The 25,273-nt window shown below is 42.5% G+C and overlaps 1 protein-coding gene across 3 annotated transcripts in view; it reads left to right on the top strand.

The window, feature by feature from the left end:
- LOC148655552 (rho GTPase-activating protein 21-like) overlaps positions 1 to 25,273 on the top strand; it is a 105,225-nt gene that overhangs the window by 4,548 nt on the left and 75,404 nt on the right. The window contains exon 1 of one of the 3 annotated variants that reach the window (XM_088642173.1): positions 2,917 to 3,378. The exons of 1 other annotated variant lie outside the window; for it this stretch is intronic. Coding sequence is in view for 1 of the 2 variants with exons in the window: in XM_088642171.1 (XP_088498297.1) it covers positions 8,938 to 9,021 (84 nt within the window). In the remaining variant the exon portion in view is untranslated. Of the gene's footprint in view, positions 1 to 2,916; positions 3,379 to 8,922; positions 9,022 to 25,273 lie in introns of those variants that run through there. One more of the 3 variants, XM_088642171.1, reaches the window with a different exon arrangement.

The following is a 25,273-nucleotide window of genomic DNA, read 5'->3' as shown; positions in this document are numbered from 1 at the left end:
TCGCTGCTGCACACTGCTGCTTATTCTCTGCTGTACACAGCGGCTCCTTGGTTGCAAGACGACAACGCGTACGGAGTGCAAAGACCTCTAACGGAGCGTTTCTTTATCTAATGGGTGAAAATAGCGCGTGGTCACGCTCAATTGAAGGTGCATCTTCCCTTATGGTTTGTTTCTTTCCGTGTATTTTTTGCATCCAGTTTTGACCTGCATCTGGAAGCGGTAATGTCCTGGTCTGTGGCCGACGCGGGACTCCGGCAGCTGCTGCTCTGTGCGGAGCTGTTACAGATACCTGCTCTGCTGCGTGGTGGCTGAATGATGGCTGGGGATGTCAGCTGTGACTGGCAGGCACTCTCGTTCTCGTATGGTTTTTAATGAGTCGTCTTTGGGAGCTTCCCGCCTTATCTCCTCCTTTCGCTCGCGGCCTGGGTTGCCGTCGCGCTAATTCATGCGCAGCTGCGCCTGGTCATTAAGCTGGGAGTCCCTGATGAGGTGGTCTCGGGGCTGTGCCAGCTGAGCCCCTCCTGATGTCAGCCTGCCGGCACGAGTCCCGCTCTCGGCAAACTGCTTTGTTTGTGCGCCTGGGGGGGGGGGGGGGTGACCCTCTACACTGAGTAACTAATATCTGTCCTCACGTTTTGCTGCGCTCGCCTCGAGTGCTTGACTTGTCTTTCATCAGCAGAACGCGACTGGGGTCTGGTCGGGAGACTTTAATGCACGCTGTTCTCTCTTCTGCACCGAGGGCTGAATGAAGGAGCACACAGGTGTTATATTACCGTTGTAAAGCTGCTGTCTGGCCCGATAGAGCATCTATAAATGCTGAACTCTGGGACATCCCGCCAGACCCTCCCTGGCTTCTCCTTCCGTGCAGTGAGTGACCGGCGGGGTGTGGACGGCGGGGGTCCTGCCAGCGGGGCCTGTGGTCTGCAGAGCCGCCTCCTTCCCCGGGCCTGACCTGCGTGCGTGAGCCGGGGGAGGGCACCGGCAGGGCAGAACAGCGGGCGCTTTGTTGCGCTCGGGGCTGGCCTTGCACAGCTCTCCGGGGATCGGCTTTCACGGCCAGAGCCCTCATTACTCTTTGATGCGAGGGAGGGGATGTGCTGGCCACGAGGGGGTTTCATTTCACTTCGAGCGGCAAGCCGTCATTTCTTGCCCCGTGTGAAAGGTGTTTTTCTTTTTGTGCCCTTGTCTTCCTACTGCCCAGCTCTGTCTGCTTTCCTGTAATCAAATTCTGAACCCCTCGTTGTCCCTGAAGAAAGACAGAAAAAATGTACGGCTGTTAAATACAAGTAGTTCTTTTTCCTGGATCTTCATTTGCTTAAATCTAGACAACAGCTTTGTTTTAAATAAACTTTGCATGGGGTTTCTTTATGGTCATTTGAAGTCCGGAGATTAGCAGAGACTTGTGGCACTGCCTGTGGTGACAGCAGACTGTCCTGTCCTGTGCAGAGCCAAGCCACAAACCCCCTGGCTGCAGCTCCTCTGAAGTGACGGCATGCTGGGTGCTGTCCTGTTACACGAGTGAAGGGATTTGTCTTGTCTGGAGATGGCGAGAAGAATGGTGGAGCATGGCCGCAGGTTATACAAATCTGCAGTAGTGAGGAAGCATTCTTCTTGTTGAAGTTTTTTTTCCCTCCCCCGGTCCAAGGTGGGAAACATTGCTCAGCATCGCCTTTGAATTTCACAGAGGGAGAGACCTCGACTGAGCTGTGTGTTGAGGAGGTCGAACTCTTTCAGGTGTGTGCTTGTGCACCAGGCCCGCGCTCTGCAAGCGTTTGGGTTGGATGAGGGTGGCGTTCAGATGGGGTGTACCGTGGCCACAGGGCGGGAGGAAAACCACAGCGTGCTGGTTATCGGCGTTTTCAGTAGGAGTCCTGGACCGAAGACAAGATTCTGTGCAGTCCATTAAAGTAATGCTTTGGATAGTGTTCAGGAGTTTTTCACTTTGAAATATTAAACACTGGAGGCCTTTCAATCTCATAACGTGTCCAAAAACTGACTGAGCCACCTTTGTAGAAAGTGCAGCTTATGCATGTTATCTTTGTCTTTACTGCAGTCAAAATATTTGTTCAGATTGAGTTCCTCTTTTTCAGTGAAATTTATGTGTAAAAAAAATAATCAAAAGCCTGTATGTACTGTGTATGGGAACCAGTCTTTGTGGAAATTGATTTACCCTGAACATGATGTTTATTAGGAGCATTGCCTTTGAATTTCACAAAGGGAGAGATCTTGACTGAGCTGTGTGTAAGAATCTGTGCATGTGGCTGGAAGGTTGCCGGTTCAAATCCGTGACTGGCAGAGGAATCCTACTCCGTTGGGCCCCTGAGCAAGGCCCTTCACCCCAACTGCTCCAGGGGTGCTGTACAATGGCTGACCCTGTGTTCTGACCACAAGCTTCTCTCCCTGTCTGTGTGTCTCTTATGGAGAGCAAGCTGGGGTATGCGAAAAAAAAAATCCTAAGGCAAGACATTGTATATGGCCAATAAAGTGATCTGATCTTATGTGAATGTGCTCAGCCTGCATCGATGTAAATGGTTAGAAGAGATAAATGGGGTCTGAAAACAAAAACCTGCCCTTACTTTCCTGTGAGGATTTTCATAGGTTAATAGTAGTAAAATAGTGCTGTAGCATGGTGGTGTTTCCCACAGCTTGTTAAATGTGATGGGGATTTCCAATGATTGACCCAATTATACTTTTCAGCTTCTGGCTTCTCAAGCTGTTTAGCTGCTGTTGTGAGAACCAGGTTGTATGTTACTTCTCCTTGATTTCTGTGGGACTGAAGGTCACCTATTTATAGAAATAAGCTGCCTTGCTGCGCATTGTTAGCCTTATCTAATTCACAGTGCTCTTTCAGTTTTCCTTTCTTTGTTGAATCTGTCCAGAAGAATGTTATCTCTTTAGCAGGAGTATATTCACTGTGATAAGTAGAGTACCATCTGAGACGTCTAGGATACAGGAAAGAGGCTACATGGTGGAAAATATGCAGGGATTTCATAGCGGCTCAGTTTGAATTATTTCTGCTTGGATGCCTGTTCCCTTTTGAGATGAACGGGGGAGATGCAGCGGGTAATGCGGCATGAATTATCACACGCTGATCCTGACGGATACATTACATGTTCTGAGGGCATCGTGCTTGAGAAGCGTTGCTCTGATGTGTTGTAGCATGAAGCACATCGAAGATTGCCTTCAGCCTCCGGTGTAGTTTGTTCAGCCAAAAAAAAGAGGATTGCCCGTACGCCATGGAAAGCTATTACCCTGCCTGTTTCATCCAGACCCGATGGGATGGGTTTGGACTCTTTCCCGTGACACGGCCGGCTTGTTGTTTCTTCCTCATCCTGAAGACTTGAGTGCGCTTGCTGAGGCGCCGCTTTGGATTCGCAGGTGCTGTTGAAGATGGCTTATTAACATGTGGGCTGAGTGTGATGTGAAAAGAATTAAAAATATGTAGGCGTGAAAATCATAACTGAACAAATCCGTGCCATCGTACCTCTGCATCTCTTTTTGTAACTGTGAAAAACACGTTTAGTACCTCGAGTCCTGGAGGTATCGATCGTGGTCTATGTTCTGGAATGATGGTACGGTATGTGGTTTGTTTGCTTGTACATGAACAATACAGGATAAAGTAAAATCTGATTATGTGGGTCCTGTGGTCTGTGCTGGAAACTGTATTTCCTGTTCGTGTAACCACTGCTGGGTTTTGTATTGAATCAAATTTTCTTTTTTTTTAATGGGGTTAGTTCATACCTTCTGCTAGTGATTGCATTCGCAGTCAGGCTTCTTATATGGTGCCACTTCTATGTTTTTAACCTCAGAAGAAGGGAAATCGGAAGTATGCTGTCCTCGCACTGACAGCAATTTGTAGAGCTTGGTCTATTCCTTGTTTTGATACTTGTCAGTAACCTGTAGAACTCTTGTAGGTAGTTTTCTGTGAATTAGAGAGCTCCTCGAAGTCTTTCATTAACATTACCACACTCTGTGGAGCTGTCTTGTTTCACATTCCGAAGAGCCAGACTCTTCCAGTGGTCGTTACTGCTTCAGCGAAACAATTTTTATTCTAAAGGTACGTCTATCTCGGTATAATATGTAATTCATTTCAATTGAGAACTTTTGAGCTTTGGCCGAAGAGCTTTTTTTGAAGAGTTACAGCGATGTACCTATCGTTTATGTTTGGTGATCGTTTCCAGGGTAACTTAGAAGTATCCAATAATTCATAAAATACAAAAAATGAAGTAATAAGAGAAGCTGTCTGCTGCAGAATGATTTCCCCTTTTTTGCTGGTCTCGTACCACTGATATCTAGGGTGATTGAGCAGCCTGTATTAAATTCTTAAACTGAGTGGATTTGCAGTGGATCGCACGAGTGTGTTGTGGTTTATACTGCATGATACTGCACGTCTCCCATGATGCACTACTCCTCAGTGAGACATGGCGGCAGCTGTATGTACAGGATGACTCTTCTTCGCTTTTGATGCGACAGCGACCACAGGTGTGTGGTTACAGGACAACAGGTGGGATGGACTGGAGTCTTTAACTTGTTTTAAGCAGTGCAGCAAATTAAACCTTTAACCCTTTCTTTTAAAAGTGACCAGCTTTTATTGAAAGTAACTTAGTCTGTTGTGCTATCTTTATAAACCAGGTATTATGGGTACTTTAATATTAATGTTAAGTTTTAAAAGGCACATGTGCCAGTAACAGCCATCGCAACATCTGAATCAACTTTGTATAAACTATAGCTGTATTTAAGGCTATCCTAGACTTCACACTTTGTGTGACCTGCTGGTTTTCGCAGTGCACTTTTTCTGCGTCAGCTGTTGCCTGTATAATGCTGGAAATCCATTGATCTGGGTGATGACAGATTGCAGCCCTGTGAATGAGTACTAGTCTATAACCAGCATTGATTTTTACTGTGTGCGCTGTAGTGTGATGAAAGAAGTGGCTGAACTCCGGCTTGGGGAATGCATTCCGCACTGGGTTGCCACACCACATTTGTTTGTTTCTATAAATAGTCCAAACACAGCTCTTCCCAATCCTCTTGGTTTTCATCCAGCTTGATTCGATCAAAACGTTTAGGAGGGTTAGCGCCGTTCACCCTCCCTCAGAATTTACAAGTTCATTTACGAGTTCCACCTTGCCTCTTTGGTTTATAGTTTTAGTAACACTTTCAGAGTCAAATTAATGACCGATGCACAGCAGGGCAAATAGTGTTGACAGGCATAACCAGGTCTGGAAGCTGATGTTGTCCTTGGTAATTTCTTCTAGTGTCGCTAGAAGGTTGTGGAAATGCAGATATGCCTGTGTCAAACACACACTTGTAAACACTTACTATATTTCTGCAAGGGGAGGTGTTTAAAAGTAGCTATTCGGATTAAGATGCATGAGAATGCTAGTTGTGCCTAAATTCTGTTAAATAGCGCTTTTGTTTTCAATAGTGTAGCAGTTTCAAAAAGGCACCTAGGTTACACACCTGCATTTCACAGTACGAAGTACCAAGATTTCCGACTCCCGCAGGTCTGTAAGATTGTGACATGTAGTGGACTTGAGTTCAGACCATCGTAATGAACAAGTTCTGTGCCGGTTCACGCAGTGGCAGGGAATGGAACCAAAAAACACCATGCCTTCAGTTTCTGATTTCAATTTTAGACTGTGCAGCTGCAGTTTTTATTATCACATTGCATTAGAGTATCTTCAGAACTGACTAATCCATAATGTTTTTACCAGCCGTGCTACCGCTGCCCTTACAAGGCCACTAATTGTTTGTGGGTTTGTCTTCTGGCTTCCGAGTGAATAAACAGTCCACAGGAGATGGTGCTGTTGAGGAGATGATGTAATAGCCCCGAGGAGGAGAAACACACTTGTTAAGTGGGTGGGAAGTGAATTCGTCACAGTTCAGGAGCTACAAATCTTTGTGTTGGCAAACTTAAAGTAAAAATCTAACTTATCCCAGTGTGCAACTTACAATTGGTTGTTGTGGTGTGCTTGTGTTTCTAGACTGGTGTAATAAATGTGTGATTTTTAAACCTGTAAATGGAAATCTTGTGTGTTATTTGTTGTCAGGTTGTAATCTTGGGATCTTAACCCTGTTGAACCTGGTTGGTTATTTTTTTTTGAGAATTTAAATCTTTAGATACTCTTTTAACGTACTTAGCATGGTACAAATGGTGGTTTGTGACTAGTTACACCCAAAAAAATACATCTTAGTTATATTACTGTGTTGATTATGCTGTATATTCAGCTTAATATAATCTTCAAGACTGTATGGTTCTTGGTGGCACAGGGGCACAGTGTTTAGCATTGCTGTAGTGGAGTGCTGGGGCTGTGGTCTTTGTGGAGTTTGCATGTGTTCCCCTTGTTCCTGGAGGGTTTCCTCTGGATGCTCCCATTTCTTCCCACAACCCAAAGACCTGCTGGTGGGAAAAGAGGCTTGTGGGCAAAATGTGTCCGTCTTCCCTGTGATGGACTGGCATCCAGTCCGGGGTGTATCCTGCCTTGTGCCCATCGCTTGCTGGGCTAGGCTCTGGTTCCACTGCAGCCCTGAATCGCATCAGGTGGTTAGAAAATGGATGAACCATGTATACCTCTGTGCAAAATATTAGAAGCAACGTGTGGTGAACCTCAGTTTTTCTATCTAATTAAAATCATGCCTCTTATTTAATTAATGTTTACAGTTCTTTTTGGATCATTGATTTTACGAACAGAGCTTCAATGTTCACTTAAAGGTAAAATGGAAACACAAGACCAGGAGGCACTAAAATTAAAACTTTTAACTTCTTCCACTTGTTAATGAAATGATTCAAGTTGTGATATGCAAGTGGACAGCTCTGTACTGTAGTTTTTCCGAGGGCAGGCACATGGCTGTACATGGGACATTTTTGGATCCCACGGACCTGCATGATTCGCTATCTTCTTTATCATAATATAATCCATACAGGCTTCCAAGAGGTGACTGTGCTGTAATCTCTGAACTATTGTGTGTCTGAGCTCCAGCACATCCAGGTGAGTGATTACATCCCTCGGATAAAGGAGTACTGGGCAACCAGGTTTTTTTGCTCTGCCTTAAGAACATAAGCAGTCACAGCTGACAAGTGGCGAGTTGGCTTTCCTAGCTTGTTTAGTTAACAGCTAATCAATTCAAGGAGCACATCTGGCAGTTCCTAAAGAAAGCAGGACAGCCATTCGAGTAACGTGTGTCCTGTTCTTGGTGTTAAATGTACTTCCATGTAGTTTCCACTTCTGCCTTGGATGACTTTGTCAGTGTTTTTGAGCATTTTGAATATGTTTTTCAGGTCCCCAGTTTCCTTCTGTGCCCTGTTTAATGCAACAGCCTTCCTGTTATGGTTGTTCATCAGTGTTTTTTCTGCTTTTTTTCAATGTTAACCTTTATGCAGGAATGTCATTTCTCAATCAAGCATTTGTTCCGATGAATTTTTTTAAAACCTGGAATACTGCACAAATAATAAAACAAAGTAAAAATAAGTCCTGCAGAGGTTTAAAATTCATGAATACATTGGTGCCCTATAGGGGTAGGTCAGTTGCTTACAATGGGTGTTGGTTGTTTTGCATGCTTCAGCAACTTTTATACAGTATATTAATGGCGCATTAAATAGAGTATTTATAGTAAGACAAGAATAATTTGCATCGATTGTGTTGATTGTGATTGTTAATAAAATAAGCCAAAAGAAGCAGAAAGCATATTCATAGAAACCTCTCGATATTTAAAAGTGTGTATGTATAAACGCAGCTTCATTTGTGATATTGGGCAATAATGGATGCCTTCCACTCTGTTAGTCTGTTAAACGGGGGGTTTCGAGTGTTCTATAAGAAGTGTGCTGCTCCTCGTCGTCGGGAGGACGTGATGGAGTGGGACAGGTGATGGGTAACTCAGAGGAGAGGCCTTGCGCGGGGTCCGAGCCTCGGCGCCGGTCCGAGAACCTCCGAGTGCCTGTCGGGCTAGGCTTGCCCTGACGCAGCAAAACGGAAGAGGAGTGTGTGTGTGTGTCAAGTGTAAAGCTCTTTGATTTGGAGCAGTTGCGTGGCTGTGGTTGTGTCTGGGGTTCCTGCATTAACGCTGTGAATGACCTACTGCATTTAGTAATATTCCCGAAGCTAAGCTTGAAGATGTAGAACTGGAAGGATGGCCGGAAAAGTGTTTTTCTGGCTCCTCTGATTAAGTGTTTGTAGGTCTTCTGAATAGCAGTTGCTGAGTTGATTTGCAATGCAGAAAACGAGGGAAAGAAAAAGCTCTTGTTAAAAATGGCCAGCTGATCTGTTAGACAGAAACAGCCTTGTATCTCTTCTAAACGTCTCCTTTTTCGTAAACTAAAGCTATACGGATCATTTTCCGATCCAGTATGGACAGTTGAGCACTTATAATTGTGTGTTCAGTGTGTGCTTGGTGTCCAGTGGCTGTTAAATCTGTGTGCGTGTGAGGAGCTCCTATCTGAGGAGCGATTGTGCTGCATGTCCTGATACGGTTCAGTTTCAGTGCCCTTCTGAAGGATCAGCCTGCGGTATTGCTGCTGCTGCTGCTGCTGCTGCTGCTGATGCAGCTACAGTAGCTTTTGCTGGGCTAGATGGCAGTAGCCCTGTGATTCACCAGCTCTACAGCTTCCAGGTTGCTCCGGTCTTCACGTAGGCTCTTGATTTGCTCGGAAGCACTGGGCACGAAGCTTTGCTTTGGATGTGGGATCTTGTTTTGGTTTGCTGGAAAGAAGAGAAACGGCCTCTGTGGGATTTTTTTTCCCTGCACTTCATTTTCCCAGGTTAATGTATTAATGTATGAGTTCCGTGTTCATTAGTTTCGTGAAGATGCTGCCGGCCTGCCCGCTGGGGTGACAGATGGGCGGGGGGTGGGGGAGCCCCCTGTCTGATCTTGCGGTGCGGGGTGCCACAGGGAGAGGGGAGCTGACACCGGGACGCGGACTGCGCCGCAGCCGGGCCTGGCATGGCTCACTTCAGAGTGTTTGACTGCATGATCAACCAGAACTGGAGTTTGATCTGCAACCTGTACTGCGCCTGGAGCAATCAGGTTTGTCCTAGCCTTTGCTTTGCTCAGCTGTAGATTAAACTGTTTCATAGTGGCTCTGATTGCAACTCCGTTTCAAACGGAAGAGGGGATATTCTTCTTCTTAGAGGTCTGTATTTGTTTGGGCATTGCAGAAATCCCCCCTCCCCCTTCTGTAAGCATCTGACTAGAGCACCTCTGATACCTGCAGTATTAATGGCCCTTTTCAGATCTGTGTTCAGGAATCCTAAATCTTAACTGAGACTGTGACCTCTGGGCGGTTCTTTACTGATTACAAGGACAGATTCATTTATAAACCAGACTGCTCCATCTTTTTTCCACCTTAGCTGTAAAACAAATCGGAATAGCTGATGGTAATTGAGTGAAGTGCCAGACATTTTGCACTATTGTATCTTTGTACAGTCTAGGCATTTAAACTTGGGCCTATGCTGACAATCTGCTGCTTTTTAGCTCTTGCAAGATTTGTCCTCAAGCACACTGTCATAGGAAACTTCAACACTGTAGCTATTGTACGCACTTTTGAAAATGCGTGATCTGCAGAAGAAGTTATGTGCTGTCAGAAGTAATTCAGCTTTCATGGGGTCTTAATTTAATTTTAGAGCACTGACCTATTGCATTATTTTTAGCCTTGAGTGGATAGCTAGCCCTCTGTAAAATGCTGACATTGTTGATCTGAGGACATTGAAAACTGATGTTGTGCCAGCTGCAGTACTGTCTCAAAATGTTCATTTTCAAGCACCTGGAAAAAGAACCTGCGTTGATGACAAAGCAAGCCATCTTGCACAGAAAGGACTTGTGACTTCGCTTTGAGAACACTGAGAATGCTGTTTTGGGGAGGTACAGGGTATATTTGTTATAGTCCAATCCGTTATGGGGTATTTTAAAGCTTTTATCTTTAAATCTAAAAACAAACCATTAATTATTCATTCCAGCAAATGGTGAGGACCCCTATTATTTTGGTCTGGCGCTGTGTATATGGCGTCTGGGATTCAAATTTGTCCACCTGCTCTCCTCCAGGGCTCCCTCGCCTTGCCTTTGTCCGGTCCTGTGGGCTGGTGTCTGGGGAGTGTTTCGCTTGGGGAGGATTAAGATAATACAGGGTGTAGTTCGGAGGACGAGATGCAGATTTTCAAGCTGCTGCGTTTTTGTGAGGCACATTGTTTTTCATACAATTGCAAGTCACAGATTTAGACTTTGAAAAGTGCTTTCTAGCTACAAGCATTTATTCCGATGTGAACTTTCCTGTTTAAGGCTTATTGTAACTAGTTGTAGATGAAAAGGGTGGCTTCTTTTAATGTCTTGTTGTTTGCCATGGTAAAATGGGACATGGTAAACTTATCTCCTGGACCTCAGCTTTAACAAAGCTCGTGGGATCAGCATGCAGCATGTGTGCTATTCTGGGCCGGCACAATGGAAGTTAAATCGCTGTGTTTCGGAGCTCTGCAGGGTTAGTGTGAAGCGTCAGGGGCTTGTACTGCAGCTGTTGTATTCGCTGCACTGGAAGGCCTGTGTGCAAATGCTCACACACTTCTGAACATTTGTTCCTGAAGTGAGTAAGAGGGAAGATGGTGTGGCTTCAGTCACGGTCTCGTGCCTCCTGATCGGCGTGTGTTCACACTGGCTTGTTGGCGTTAAGGTCCGGGGACGTGGTGCCCCCCAGATCTTTCTGACACCGTGAATAATGGTGGAGGGGGTGGGTGGGTGTGTGGCTCGGGGGACAGGGGCTGTGCTGCCTTTGTCTAACGTACAGCATCCTTCCTTGCTCTTTCCGTCTCCCGCTCCTGCTGATCGTACGCCAGAACGCACACGGACCTACATGCGACGCGCCCCCTTCAAACACCTTCGCGGTTTCAGAAATTCACTCCTTCCTGCCCGCGCGGAGAAACAGCAGGATGTGTAAGGTGCGAGGAAGTCAGAGGCAGTGTTGATATAGATGCGTTTTCTCCCTGTATTGGAGAGGTCTCGGAAGTGAAGCCAGACTGGGCCTAGACAGTACTGGGGGGAGAGACAGCAGCTTGGGTGTGCAAGTGGCGTTGGTATTTCTAATCTAGTACCCAGTCCAGGGACCAGGAGCAGGCACTGTCCTACGGATGATACATTAAACCAGTCTCCTTCAGACATGTCACGGCACTGTTTGTAAGCATTAGGCTTCCCATCCTGGTGTACTCCTGGCTTGCCCGGTCTAGCCTGCCTCGACTTTCTCCTTAATTCAGTTTGTGGAACATTTTCTCACTTTTCTAGCTACTTTGCTGTGTTAGCGGGGTTGCTGGTGCAGTGTCTGCCTCATGTCACACAGATGGATGCTCCTCTATGTAAAGAGCTTTGAGATTCTCGGGAATAAAAGCTCCGAAATAAAGAAAATGATGCACAGTGATTCATTTTATTTGAAATTGCTTCCATCGTAATTGGAGTTTAGCAGTGCAGCCGAGTCTTGATCACAGTTTTGTCCTTGTGTTTCCAGTATATTTGCTTTTGTCCAGTGAAGAAACTTTTTGACTGGAATCTTTCTGTTCTCACAAACGACAGCTAAAACACACGTGTGTTTGCATGCCAAATCTAATAAAAGGAATTTGATGGGGAAAAGGTCCATATTAATGAAAGCAGCTTTATCAGTGCTCCCACATTTTAACCCTCCCTTGAAAATGGTGATCTTTCTCTCTGGAAGAAACATTTGGATGTTTTTTGACACTTTCTGTTCCTTTAGTCGCACTGTTGTGTATGACAGTCTTCTTCTTAACTTCTTTGTGCTTAAGAACTGAATTATTTTATGTTTTTGGTTTAGAACAGCCTGTGAATTACAGTACCAGTTCTTTCTGTTTTGAATGCCTGGTGAATAACATAAAGGTTCAGGAGATCTTAACAGTTGTTTCTCGGCGCACACCTCTGTGTTCTCGTTTAATCCTGCCTTGCTGATGCTGGTAGGAACGTTTGGGCGTATTCTCTGACACTGTTCCACAGTGGTTCAAGACGTGCTTGAAGGTGTTTCTCATTACATTTTGAGAGCGCTTTGTTAGCGTGTAAGTACTTAATTGTACCTTCTGGAATTAAACACATCCTGGGGAAAAATAATGTAGGTAATATGTACAAGCGAGGAAAATCATTTTACTTTCGGCGTCGGAATATAGGTGGATGCCCTTGGAGACTGAGGAATCCCTTTGAGAAGCTTTCATGAGCCTCAGCCCAGGCTGCTGAAAGCTCAAAGCTGCCCGAGCAGCAGAAGTCTTGTTTTCTTTCAACAGACAGTATTTTGTTAATATGAAAATCAATTCACCAGTTACACCACACATGTTAGTTTCGATTACAGCTTCATCACTACCATAGGAAAGAAGTAAGCAGTAAGCTAATAAGGCTGAACCACACTTTGGCATATTTAGACAAACAGGGTTCTAAGAAAATGCTGACTCGCCACAGTGCCATCTCCCAGGTACTCTCTCAAGCTGGGAAGGTGAGGGGTGGAATGGTTATAAAAGTAAAAAAAGAGGGAGAAATACAGGTGTGCAGCTCTCCGACCCACAGCCTCGGCCTGCTTTGTTTAAAGAGCTGCAGAAGAGTGCCCTTTTCAGACATGATCAATAAAGCTTTTATAGACCTGCTTGCTCAGAAGTGCGCCGTTTAGCAGCAGAATATTTTATCAGGGTAAATGGCCTTTATCCTGTGTCCTTTAAACTGTAACCGGTATGGCGTGTGGATGGTGGGAACAAGCTCGGACAGGGGAGCTGTTTTGCTGTCCGAGTCTGTGCGGAGCAGCGATGTGTGGAATGCACAGCTGAACAGAGTCAATGGCGGGGCAGCCTCCGAGTTTTCAGTAGCTCTTGGAAAAGCTTCCAATGCCAGCAAGTTAGAGAGAAGGTTTAAAAAAAAAAAAAGGCGATGATAACGTGGGCCTGCTGGGAAAAATAGGTTGCTGTGGCAACAGCTCCTGTGGCAGAGCCATAAACAATCATTCTGGTTTATGAGATTTCTGTCGTTGATGGTGAGGCGCAGCGGTGCACATTAGATTTATGTAATGCTTTGGGGTGGTGTCAGTTGTTGTGAAGAAAATTCAATTTTGCTTTCTGTATCGTACCTGGAAAGTGAGGCCAACATTTTTCAAACAATGAAATAGAGCTAACTGACCTACCGGGCCTCAAGTAATCTGAACCAGCTATTGTAATTAGTGCAAGGCTGAGTATTGTGCAAAAATTTCAAGTGGGCGTGTTGTATATTTTGTCAAGTGGCAAAACGGTTGGTTTTGTTTTTTAATTCATCCAGAAATTCAGATTCTCTGCTGTATGGTCCACAGGGTAGCTTAGTGAGTTTATACGGTATGAACTTAGAGCTCAAAAAGAGTTGAGCTACTTTTGTTTTTGCTGTTGTACTTAGTGGAGACTCTAACTAGTCTGTTTAGCCTCTAGAAATTAGAAACACGGAGCAATTATAGAAAAGACAGAGGTGTTAATTAGCTGTCTGTTCTGTTTTAGAAAATTGGGATCCACAACACCTCATTAGCAGTGAACGTCGCAGCAAACTATGACACTATAAAGTTGGTGTCACATTCTAGAGAGAAATCACACTGCCTGTTTAAATTCAACAGTTAAAATCCCACTTTGCTAGGCTTTTGGAATCTCTCGGAAATGGACTGGATTTTCTAAATTTAGGACGTCTGCGGAGTGTAAAATAGCGCTATTTTGAACTGTCAATTGGATGCTTGTTCAGAAATGATGAAGTCCTTATCTGCTAACTCGCATGCATCTGTTACACTGGTGTTGTTCCGATCTTGTCTCTGCCAGAGCAGAGGGCTCACCAGCGCAGTATTTCCTGCGCCTGAGCAGCGAGCCGCTGATCCACCCCCTCAGGCACACAAGGCTGGAGAGAAGAGAATCTTGTCTGATTTCTTGCAGCTGGTCAGCTGGGACTGGGGTGTGGCGCTAGGCCTGGAGACCTGTTTTGCTCAGTAAAGGCTGGATTTTTAGTTTTTGTGCCTACTCAGTTCTGTTTCTTGCGCACTGTTCCAACGTGTGTGTTACGGTTTTTTTTTAATTGGGGTGCTGTGTGTGCTTGAGGAGTTTTAATTCAATGCTGAAAAGCAAGAAAATGTTAAGGCCAGTGGAGTCTTCAGTTCTTTGCTTAAAGAAGACTCCACCTGTCAGAAGCTTTTCACAATGTGTTTTATGTTTTGCTAGTTCAGTACGCCCTGACCTTGGGACTCTTGTCATGCTGCAGAAGTACTTGTAGGGGAAAACTGATAGAAACAGCTTTCTGCTTGATTGTGTTCATGGTGCTCAAGGTCAGATGATATGTAATATCAGTGTTTGTGTCTGCCGAGCTTATGGCAAAATGCTAAGACCTCTGTGGATCATCTCTGCTGAGGCTGCTTCTTTCAGTAAGATGGGGCTCTCTGCCTACCCGTGTGTGTGCGCTCTGTTTTCTGACCGTTTTAGTTTGGACACAGTTTTATGATGGTGCCGTGGCAGTGGTTGTAGAATTAAGTGTTTTTTTTCCTATTCTGAGTATCCACATTGATCAGATTGCAGAGAAAAACATTTGAGTGGTTAAGGGATTCAATGATTCTGATACGGGCGTGTTAAGACATCTGCTTAGTTTGAATTTGGCTAGATAAACCTTAAAACGATGAGCTTTATGCTGATTGCTACCATCAGCTACCATCATAAAGCTGCTCTTGAAGCGCAGGGGAGAGCATCGGCACTGGTATACATAGTTCATTCACCATTGTCAGTAGTGTCTGCAGGGGCCTTACCTGCCATCAGCATGTCTGACCAAATGATTCCAGTTTTAATTATGATCGGAGTGTGACTGACTACAAAGAGAGCGAACGGTGTTTTTTCTTTCATAACGATATTCATCATATGCCTCCTTAAGATGTGGAAGTAAGTTGAATGGTTTCAGACTGTGGCCACCAGCAATTACTAGTGGTCACACTCCTGATAGTTCCTAAACTTCTCGTAATTCCATATAAAGCACAGAAATCACTGCATTCATGTATAAAAAAAAAAATCAATTTAAAAAATATGGACAGAGGTTATTTCGGATAAGAAATAATGACAAGTTTTATAACTTGTTGAGAAAAGTTACTGTGCTCTGTACTTGACCAGACAAATTGAAGCATATGAAGATAATGTGGATGTGTTTCTGCATATACATTTACAAATGTTCTGCCAAAATTAAAGTTCAAGAAATTAAGTAGTTGAAATCAAATTGCACAGCAGCCTTTCATAAAAATGCAGAAAGGTTATTCAGGTCTAGGGTCACCAGCTGTTATAATAAGAACTGGACATTTTAACACAGATTAAATACTTGCTTCTATAACACGTATTCTGACACTGCGATTCCAGTGAGTACCTGGAAAGACGAACAGTTGTTTTGGTGTTCAGAAGTTCCAAATGTACATCAAATAAGGGCAGCATTTGAATTTTTTAAATTGTATTCATAGTAACTTTTGTCCTGTGGTGCTTCCTTTTAATAGCAAAATATAAATTAACTGCTCATTTAAAGTTTATTGTACCACTTCCTTTATGCTTCGAGATATTTTAAAATACGTTTAAGAAGGAAACATTTTTAAAAGCATCATCAATTCCTGCATTTAAGCGTGGGAAAGCTAGCTCTGATGGCATGTGGTAATTTGACTGATGTTGATGCTGACCAGTAGTAGTAGCTCAGGGAACTGATTTGTTGCTAGTAGAAACGAGGAACAGCCAATGAACAGGCTCAAAATAAGATGACAGTCTGTGTTCAGACTCGCGTGTTTCAACAATCCGACCCCCTGTAAGTACTATAGTGGTAAATGGTGGAATGGAAGATGCGTGCATTCAATCATTTAGTCTTAATTAAAAATATTGTCTCCAATCCTGTCTGCATGCAAGGCAGAGTTGGGTATTGCTCTGGTTGTTTTGGAGAAGAAATGGTGAAGGCTGCAATACAGAATGTCCACAGCTCTCACGCGAACATGTATCGGTCATGATATGGGGGTGTCTCTGTTTTTGAGATTGGGGTCCTTGTGAGAAATAAGAGTAGATACTACAAAACTCATTTTTTTTCAAATTGAAAAGGATTACATTTGCAACATGAAAATTATCTCAAATATAATGCAAGTTTTCTTGGTAATTTGGAATTTTAAGTAAACTTTTCTGCTAAGTTTTACAATCTTAATTAGGTGTTATAAACCTCACTCCTTTATTAAAAGAATGTACTCAGATTTGCTTTACGGACACAACTCTCACAGGCGAGACTTGTTGTGCATGCCAGGAAATTGACATTCTAACTGTTATGAAAACAGTTATTTACAGCACTAGCAATTATTTACAGCATTAGATCTTGAGACTATATACACAGGTCATATCTGTTGTATTTACACAGCTTTTATTGTATAGTAGACCTGTAAGGTAACAGTGGGTGATAGTTTCCTGATGATCAATTCCTTCTTCATCAGCCTAATGAAATGTCCTTTTGCAAAATACTGAGCCCAGTTTGCTATTTACTATAGCTTTACAATATGACATTTTTTGTAGTAGGTTATATTAAGGATGTAGGCAGTGGGTAAGCTGCATTTAGTACCTGTATATTTTCCTGTTTTGGCAGTTGCAGTACATTCTTCCTCTCAGGAAATAGTGGTTTGTAACTATAACTTAATAGCCTCATAGAAATACTGGTCCTGAACAAACATGTCATTGGGGGTCTTGTGGTCAGAAGTGAAAGGAAGTATTGTAAGTGTTTTAAGAAAACAGGAACATAAGAATGGCCTCTAGTTTGTAACCTTTTGCCCTGTTTAGGTAGTTAGTAGTTGATTGATCCAAGTATTTGTATTTGATTGATCCAAGGATCTAATCTGGTGGTTTCATGAAAGATGCCCGAGTTTCAACTACATTCATCTGACATAAATCTTTTCTAGAATGCGGTGACCAGAATTGCACACGCAGCTATTTTTTAATGTCTGACTTTGATATTTTTAGTAAGGGACCTTCCTAGCCATTTGGATGTGCAGTTCTTTGAATAAGAAACAGAGGTGTAGGGGCCTCTATTTTATTTTTGTTTACCACGAAATGTGAAAAGTTCTGTTGACAGTAATACTCAAATTTTCCTCTTGTCCCCAGAAGTAAACAGCAGAAAATAACACAATAAATCATAAACTAAATTCTCATTTTTGGGGCACAAAAATGTTACTTTTTGGATTTAATCCATAATAGACTTACCTTACCAGAGCTGTCCGGGGTGTCTGCCAGTTTCTAAGGTTTTATTAAAGAAATAGATGCTGTAGAGAGGAAGCCGTTCAGCAGGAGCAGTTGAACAGCTAGTAACGAGCTGGTTTAGCTCAATGAAAGCCAAGTTGCTCCTTCTTTTGTAAAGTTTTGGATCTGTTAAGGGAAAATCCTCATAAACCTTACAGTTGAATAATGCCAACCAGTGCAGTAGTACGTACGTTATCTGTAAGATTTTCCAGTGAAAACTTGTTTACAGCAGTGCTATTGATATTGCAGACCAACAAAAACATGAATGGAAAGTTAAATGTGCACCTTGATTTTGCAGGTTAGCAGAACAGTTTCTTTTAAAAACTGTCATCTCGTGCTGATTATCAGCCTGTGGAATATTGAAGACTTATGTTTGATGGATAAACTTGTTGGTCTGAAGCAATTTAGTAGTAATTAGGTTTATAGGGTTTTTTCAAAGATCGGTTTACCAGCAATGGTGCAGTTTGAAGAAAAAAAAAAGAACATTTAATCAGGATAAAGATAGCCTTTTCTCAAGCGCTTTTAAACTTGACTCATTTAGGCCGAAAAATAGACCTGTGAAATACCTGGGGCTTCCTGAATTTCTTAAAGTGCCATAGAGAAATGTAGGGCACACCTCAGTTAGGTGGCCGCGTGCTGTGAAACCCGGCTTGAGCTTGTGGGTCCTCAGTGCTGTCCCAGTATGAAGCAAGGGGACCGAAGGGCTTCAGAGTTCTGAGGATAGAGCCTGCCGTGTTCATGTTGATAAGTCAGAAGCTTGTTGCATAAAGGTAAGTATACTTGTATGTCCATTTTCCTGACTTTTTTCCCTCATATTCTGGCTTAAATGGGACTGCTTTGCATGTTAGGTGTACTGTTTTATGCATTTTACACACTCCTTAAGGAAGGTGTTGGTCTGAACACCTGTTGTTGTTTCAGCCATAAATGCTGGAATTCCAAGATAAAGGAAAACAGTCTTGAGCTCAGGATGGAAGTGAAAGATGTGGCTTGATTAGCAACTGCTGCAGTTAGAATGACACAACAAACAGAGGGTTGAATGAGCTGTTTGCTTGTGTCCTAGTCACAACATTCCACATGTGATCTCGCTGAATCCAACTGCTTTTCATCAGCAGGGTCACGAGGCTTGCCAGATGTTGCAGTTTGGGTGGGGCGAAGAAGATTCCTAATCCTGAGCACATTTGCAGTCCTCCCATATGACCTCACCCTCTCTGGGGAGCAAGCTAGAATCAGAATCAGATTGGAAGTCTAGGGATTTGTTGGGATGGGTGAATTAAAGGCAGTGTGCATGGGAGAAAGCAGATATGGAAATTTCAGATCTTGCACATCTCCGTAGCAGCCAGCTAACCTGGGCCTGATGAGAACCCTTGTTTCAACATGTCAGTAAAAGGAGCTGTGTGCATCTGCATTGCTCTCTTGTAGTTTAATTATTTCTTTCAGGATTGGATTCAAATTACAGCATCACAGCTGCATTCCATCTTGGCTTATAGCTTTTGGTAACTTGCTTATTATACAGTACTGGAGGTTAATGTGACTAGGGTAACAGTTCAGATTTAGTCACGTAGGAAGGTTCTGTAATGAACAATAATTCAGTTCACATTTTAGACTGGTAGGGCAATATTTACGGTATTAACCAATTGCTGTCCTAATTATAAGCACTTGAAGAAGGCTTTACAGCTAAAACCTTTTTCTTTTTTAGTTTTCAACATGGAATTAACCCCAACTTATTACTTTTGTGGTTGGCATGCTTAAGAAAGATCTCTTTTCTTATTTTCCCTAAGTAAAATACTGTTCCTTTAACATTTTTCCAAAATCAGTACTTCAGAAAAACGAAATCCATTTACATTCGACTACAGAGATCCATAATTTTATCTTAGAATTCATTCTATTTTTCTTTGCTTAAGGATAATAAAATTAACGTTTTGCTTTTGTTGCATATTGAACATTGAAGAGGTAAAGTGTTTTAAGCTTGCTGTAGTCACCTAAAGTGTTTGTGTGCCCTTAAACATTAAACATTCTCTTAAAGGCATAATAGTCAAAAATTGAAAGTCGTTTTGTTCAGAAATGAAAAAGGGAAAAGGTGTCACTACCTGGTAAGTCTTTAGTGCTGTATTTCACTGCACATATTACTGTGACTGAAAAAAGCACACCTCTACTAGAGACACCCCATCTGCATTGAAGTGAAACATGCACTGATGGTTCTTGTTTATAACTGTGACCACAGAGTGGGACTGGACAGCAAGTTGTGAAACTTGTAGTCTGTAGGGGGCAAATGTGTCAGTGCTGGAGTATTTTGTTAGTCTTTAGTGAAATGATTAAGGAGCTTGTTTTGCAAACAATCTGACTCATAGGTTTAAGAAAATTGTGATCTGAAAGCAGAGAATATAAACGGGAAAGGAGGGAAGTCAATTCTTTCCTTTGTGCATTTCCACTGATATTTGGTTTCTAAATTCAAGTCAGTGCTGCTCTCATATGTTTTGTGCATGTTGAATCCAGCTTATTCCTAGTTGTTTTACTTGTTATATCTTGCTTAAGGCATTCCTCTCCTTTTCCAGCACATACCATTATACAGTGTAGCATCATATAACTGCTTATCTGCGGTTCATATGATTTAAATTCCAGTCTCTTTTAAAGATCTAGTGATGAGGTAGTGTGACAGAGCATGTTGGGGTTGTAGCTGGAGAAGAATTATAATTGACAAATAGACGTACAGTTCTGTGCATAATGTCTACATACATCAGCAGATAGATTCTCTTCTCCTTTTTCAGAATTTCAGAGGGTATGTTCCAAACCTCCAGGTACACGTGGCCAAACTAGGTTAGACAGCAGCTGAAAAGGACAAAGGCAAGGGCTGGGCCACAGCCTTGAAAAGCATTACCCTTTTCTCTCCTGAATTTATAACTTATCTTACCCACTCGTTACTTGCCATACGCGTGTCAGCTGGGCAGGATTCATGGAAGGCATCCTTGAGCAACAAGACTGAAATAATGGGAGTCATCTGGTACTCGGTTGTAAAAATCCAGCATTCAAAATATTTTTTTAAACTGAACCCATATTTGGCAACTCAAGGTATTTGCAATGTGGTTTTCTGTGAGAGTTTTGTCTTCAGATTTAATTTTATTACTGTTTGCGTTCCCTGTGTGCCTCTTCGAGGGCTGATGGATCAGGGCCTGTTCCAGATAACGGAGCTGCGGAGAGCAGCACGCCGGAGCAGGCCTGGTACTAGCTGTGCCGCTGGCCTGAGCTCATCTCCTGCAGCCTGTGGTCAGGAAATGACTTACTCCGTGACCTGGCATGTGGCATTCTGCTCTGGGGCTGTCTTGGCACAGAGAGCAGAACTCCGGTTATCAATTGCGAAGTGCAGCTCTAGATTCTACTGTGCTGAATAATAGGCGTCAGAGCGTGTGTTAAAACACGATTTTCCCAGCTTAAATTCAGAATGATAATTTTGGGCGTTGCTAGCCTTTGGAGGAATGCATTTTGTTAGATCTGATACATAAACCTGCATATTTTAAGTTTTTGTATATTCTCACTTCAATGAGATAATGCTTTGGAGCTATTTAGCGCAAAACTTGAAAACTTTAACCCTCAGGTTTCCATATTGCCTTCAGATGTCAGTATGCTGGGATTTATAGCTGCTGAAGAACAATGAAGAATTTCCATTCTTGTTTCTTGGCTATGAGTTTAAAAAGGGAAATTCCTGCTCACACGCATGTAAAGCAGACGCTTCCCTGCATGGGAAGGCTTGTTGTTAACACCTTAGACATCCTGGAGATAAATCGGCTGTACTGCTGGAGAGGCAAGACTAGAAAAACTGATGCCTAATGTATTTGACTTTGAACACAACAGCACCTACATGTTAATCAAATACGATTATTTGATAGTCTTGCATAGATTACAGGTCAGTGTGATGTGTTGCTGTAAGGCTTTGAAACCAGGACTTCTTCATGATGTGCTAATTTGCAATCCCTGAATCGTACATGGTTTCCTCCCATTGTAGCTTTTCTAAAGGTGTTTTCATGCTACACAATATACAGTAACACTGATATTGTTACTCTAAACCTGGATTATTGCCTTAGATTTACAAAGAATCATGCAAAGCATCTTTTTTTCTTGACAATAGCTTTCTGTATGTCTACACATCTCCAAACCTTATAGATTTTTAGATTATATTAAAACGGGAGGATCGTCAAATGGTATTTTTGAGATCGTAAAAGGGAAGACTGTGAAAACACCCGGTAGATGATGCAATTAAATGTTAACAAGTCCTAAATATTGCATGCAGCTTCCAAAAATGTTTATGAATATGAAATCAGAAGCGCTGGAAAAGACTTGGGTGTTCACTGACACATTTTTTGTTTCCTAGACAGTGTGGGGAAAGGATGAAAAACACAAGCATGTTTGGATGTATAGAATAATGTAATGTAAAATTAAATCGAGGGATAATTAAAGTTATACAATGCATTAGTAAGACTGTGTGTTCTTACACAAGGGGACTCCTTTTGTTAGCAGCCTTAATTAAATCCTTAACCAGCCTCGATGTTATTCAGAACAAAGCTTGTGTTAGAAATCTTTAACCAAAATTAATTGGCCCGGTCTAAAAATAATTCACTTGTCTTTTCCTCCAAAAACTATTGATTTAACAGCGATTTCCTTGCTGGCTTGCAGAAGGATGAACGTCTGTGATTCTTCCGTCTGTAGTACTGTCTCTCCCATCTCCCTGTATCAGCTGCCTACCCTGATATTTCCTCATTCTCCAGGCTGTTGTACTGCATTCAGTAAGAGCAACTTGCAGTAGGTGTTGTGGCCCGAGTTGCTCATGTATTTTCTTTCTGCAGAAAGACTTCAGTGAACACTCCCCTACAATTAAAGTAAAATTCTGATAAAACTATTTTCAAAATTCTCAATTCTGTCTCTAGCTGCCCTATTTTAAAACGGGTAAGCTCTGCTAACCTGCTTTGCATCTGTTCTTTGACCCTGAAAGTAAAGATTGTTTTTCCAGTAAAAACCACTGCTTTGTGTTGCAGCACTAGTTTTTGATGTAATCGTTTACTATTTCCAAATTGCTGTGTATAGTGCACATGAGCAGTAAACCTAAATGGATTGCTTGCAAAAGTATGGACAGTTATTCTAGGAAAGGTCTTTAAGGTTGCATTCGTATTTTTTGTACCTTATTATCCTAGTTTAGGAGTGTTTAAACCTTGACTAGCTTCTCTTGCTTTCTGAAGGAAGGTTTTCAGATTTTCCACAGCTTTGCTTAGCCAAAATAATTTTGCTGGCCTGTTTTTTGCCTTTGACATTGAAGCTTCTTAGTTTAAAAGGGGGGTTTGGAGGTCTATGAGGAAGACATTGCTTAGCCTGGTCTTAGTCAAGGTGTCTGCTCATGCTGCTAATCCTACTGGTAGCGACTGTACGTTTCCAATCCTGTTTGTATTTTAAAGCTTTGTCCTTGGATGTTCTAAAAGTCAGATGGCTCTAATTTTTAGTTCCGTATTGAAGAGACAGAGAGGGTGAATCCTTGTAGTTGTCTGTTCAGGTTCTGTTTCCGCAAGATTAATGTCGGGTTGGAAGTTAATCGGTGCTCCCACCCGGAATGCTTTTTAGCTGAGTCATTTCGTTAAGCCACCTGTCCTTCAATCTGTGCTTCTGCATTCAGCAGGTTTTAGTCACTGCAGTTATGCTTAGTCACTGCATTTTTTACAGTACAAGACGATGCACAGCAATGTGAGAAAAATGGACTGTAGTAAAGTCTGCAGACAATTGTTGCAGTTGTTTGGTTATATGTGGCCTTTAGATTTGAACTTCTGAATTTGCAGGGAGAGCCACTACAGATATTTTTTTAAGGGTGTCCAGATCTATAGTCTGCTGCTTGGTAATTGAGAGAACAGGTCAGAAGGTATGTGCTTGGTGAAAGAAATACCCGCTAAGGACCAGAGCTCTGCAGGAGACTGGTCATGAAGGTGCTCAGGAAGACCATTTCAAACGACTTGTGCACATAAGGTCTCAAGTAGCTCAACAGAGTAAACATTTGAATGGCTGAGCCAAAAATGGGTTTATTCATCATTGGTTAGTGGATACCTTCAAGTAGTGGGCGGAGCGGTGGCTCTGTGGCTCAGGATCTGCGCCTGTGGCTGGAAGGTTGCCGGTTCAAATCCCCTGGCCGGCAGGTGCTTGCCCCTGACCAAGCCCCTTAACCCCAACGGCTCCAGGGGCGCCGTATAAATGCTTTGTGCTCTGACCTCTAGCTTCTCTTTCCCTGTCTGTCTCATGGAGAGCAAGTTGGGGTCTTCGAAAAGACAAATTCCTAATGCAAGATATTGCATATGGCCAATAAAGTGATCTTAATCTTAGTGGGAAAATGTGGGACTTTTTCACATGACGAAAGCAGTAATTGGTAAATGAGATGGTGTCCTTGTTCTGCCTCAGCTTTGGCCACCCTCACAGAAGGGAAGGCGGGTTGAGCGATTGGGTTGATTCGTCTTTGTAGTGGCGCATGAAGAAGTGTCCCCAAGGGTATAAGAAACCAGAGGACTGGGATACATCACGTGGCATGGTGGGATGATAATTGATTTTAAAAGTTAAATTATTCTGACTCTTCACAGACTGAGAAGACCGGGGCCTTTGAACACAGACTCTGGCATGTGCCAGAGGGTAACTATATCATAGCACGTTTCCACATCAGATTTAGTTTCTTTCCAGTGACCTTTTCAAGCTTTGTTTCCAAATACTGCTGTAGTTTTCCACTTCAGGTACATCCATCAGTTTATGAAGTACAGCTGCTTTGTAAGGAACAGACTAAGATACAGGAGAAGACAGATGCTGAGGAGTCTGCCTGGGATCGTTTTCGGCTTGTCCTTGAGGTTGAGCACGAGCAGAAGTTACCCCTCTTGCTTTCGGTGAGCCTTGGAACAACATGAAAGTGATTTGTATGTTACCTCTGGTGCTGAGAATACCTCTTAAATTGAGGAAACTGCTTGGATTCGCTGCAATGCAGACTTTGCCATTTTCAAGAGCGAAATGCCTAAATGTCGTTCATTCTAACAGCAGGCAGAAAGATGAACTTTTCTGGACTGCCTGAAAAGTGAGTAACTTTTCTTTTGTACTTGCTTACACATTTTCAGTTCGTTTCCCATGAAAGTTGTTAGACGGAAAAAAAATGGCTTAGTTTGTAAATCTCCTGGTTAGTTAATATTTCAGGTGATTGAAGTTATATATTGAAAAGGGCTTTTTAGTTTTAGTCCAGCTCTTCTTAGTATTCATGTTTGATATTCAGGCTTCATATAACCATATCTTTTCTGAAGGAGTGGTTGACTAATAATAATGCCAAAGGTATTTGGTTTCTGTTTGCTGGCGACTTGAATGATTAGCTTTTGTATGTGTAAAGAATGTGATCCTATCGGTTTTGTTTTGGAAAGTTTCCTAGCAAAATATCCAAACTATATATTTGGTATGCTGTAGTATATATCAAATCAAAAGACAAAGCATTATCCGTAACTTCATACTGACTTACCCACATCCCAAACACTTTATTACTGGTAAATACACTCCTGGGTATTCAAAGCAATGGTGTGAATTTAATATTTCCTGCAACAGTGAACAGAAGTTTGTTTGTTTTCCCTCGCATTATTACAAAAATAAAACAGGATTTAGTTTTTGGGAGGTGAAAAATTTGGGAGGTGTGGGCTTTAATAGAGGTTACAGGTAAAAATACACGCACGCTTGATTTAGCAAAAATTAACATTTGGGGTATGTATGCAGTAAAGGAGAGAGGGATTTTCTTTCTCAGAAGTGTTAAACTTGGACATCTTCATTTTAATCAGAAACTACCGCTGGTCGGTCAGTTTTAAATAAACTGAAACTGGACTTGGACATACCTGGTTTTACCTGGTTTTTGTGAATATTTTCACAATATCTGTGATGATTTTTGGTGTCTGGCAACATTTCTGTAGTTAGATATCACCTGATGACTTTTATGGCCCAGAACCTGACATTGGCCAGCTATTCGGTCAGTCTTTCATGGCTTTTAGGCACTAGAT

Source organism: Lepisosteus platostomus, chromosome 8, assembly GCF_059453375.1.
Source record: "Lepisosteus platostomus isolate fLepPlt1 chromosome 8, fLepPlt1.hap1, whole genome shotgun sequence".
Lineage (NCBI taxonomy): Eukaryota > Metazoa > Chordata > Actinopteri > Semionotiformes > Lepisosteidae > Lepisosteus > Lepisosteus platostomus.
The sequence above is the reverse complement of the archived record's forward strand: the minus strand, read 5'-3'. Positions and strand labels throughout refer to the sequence as shown.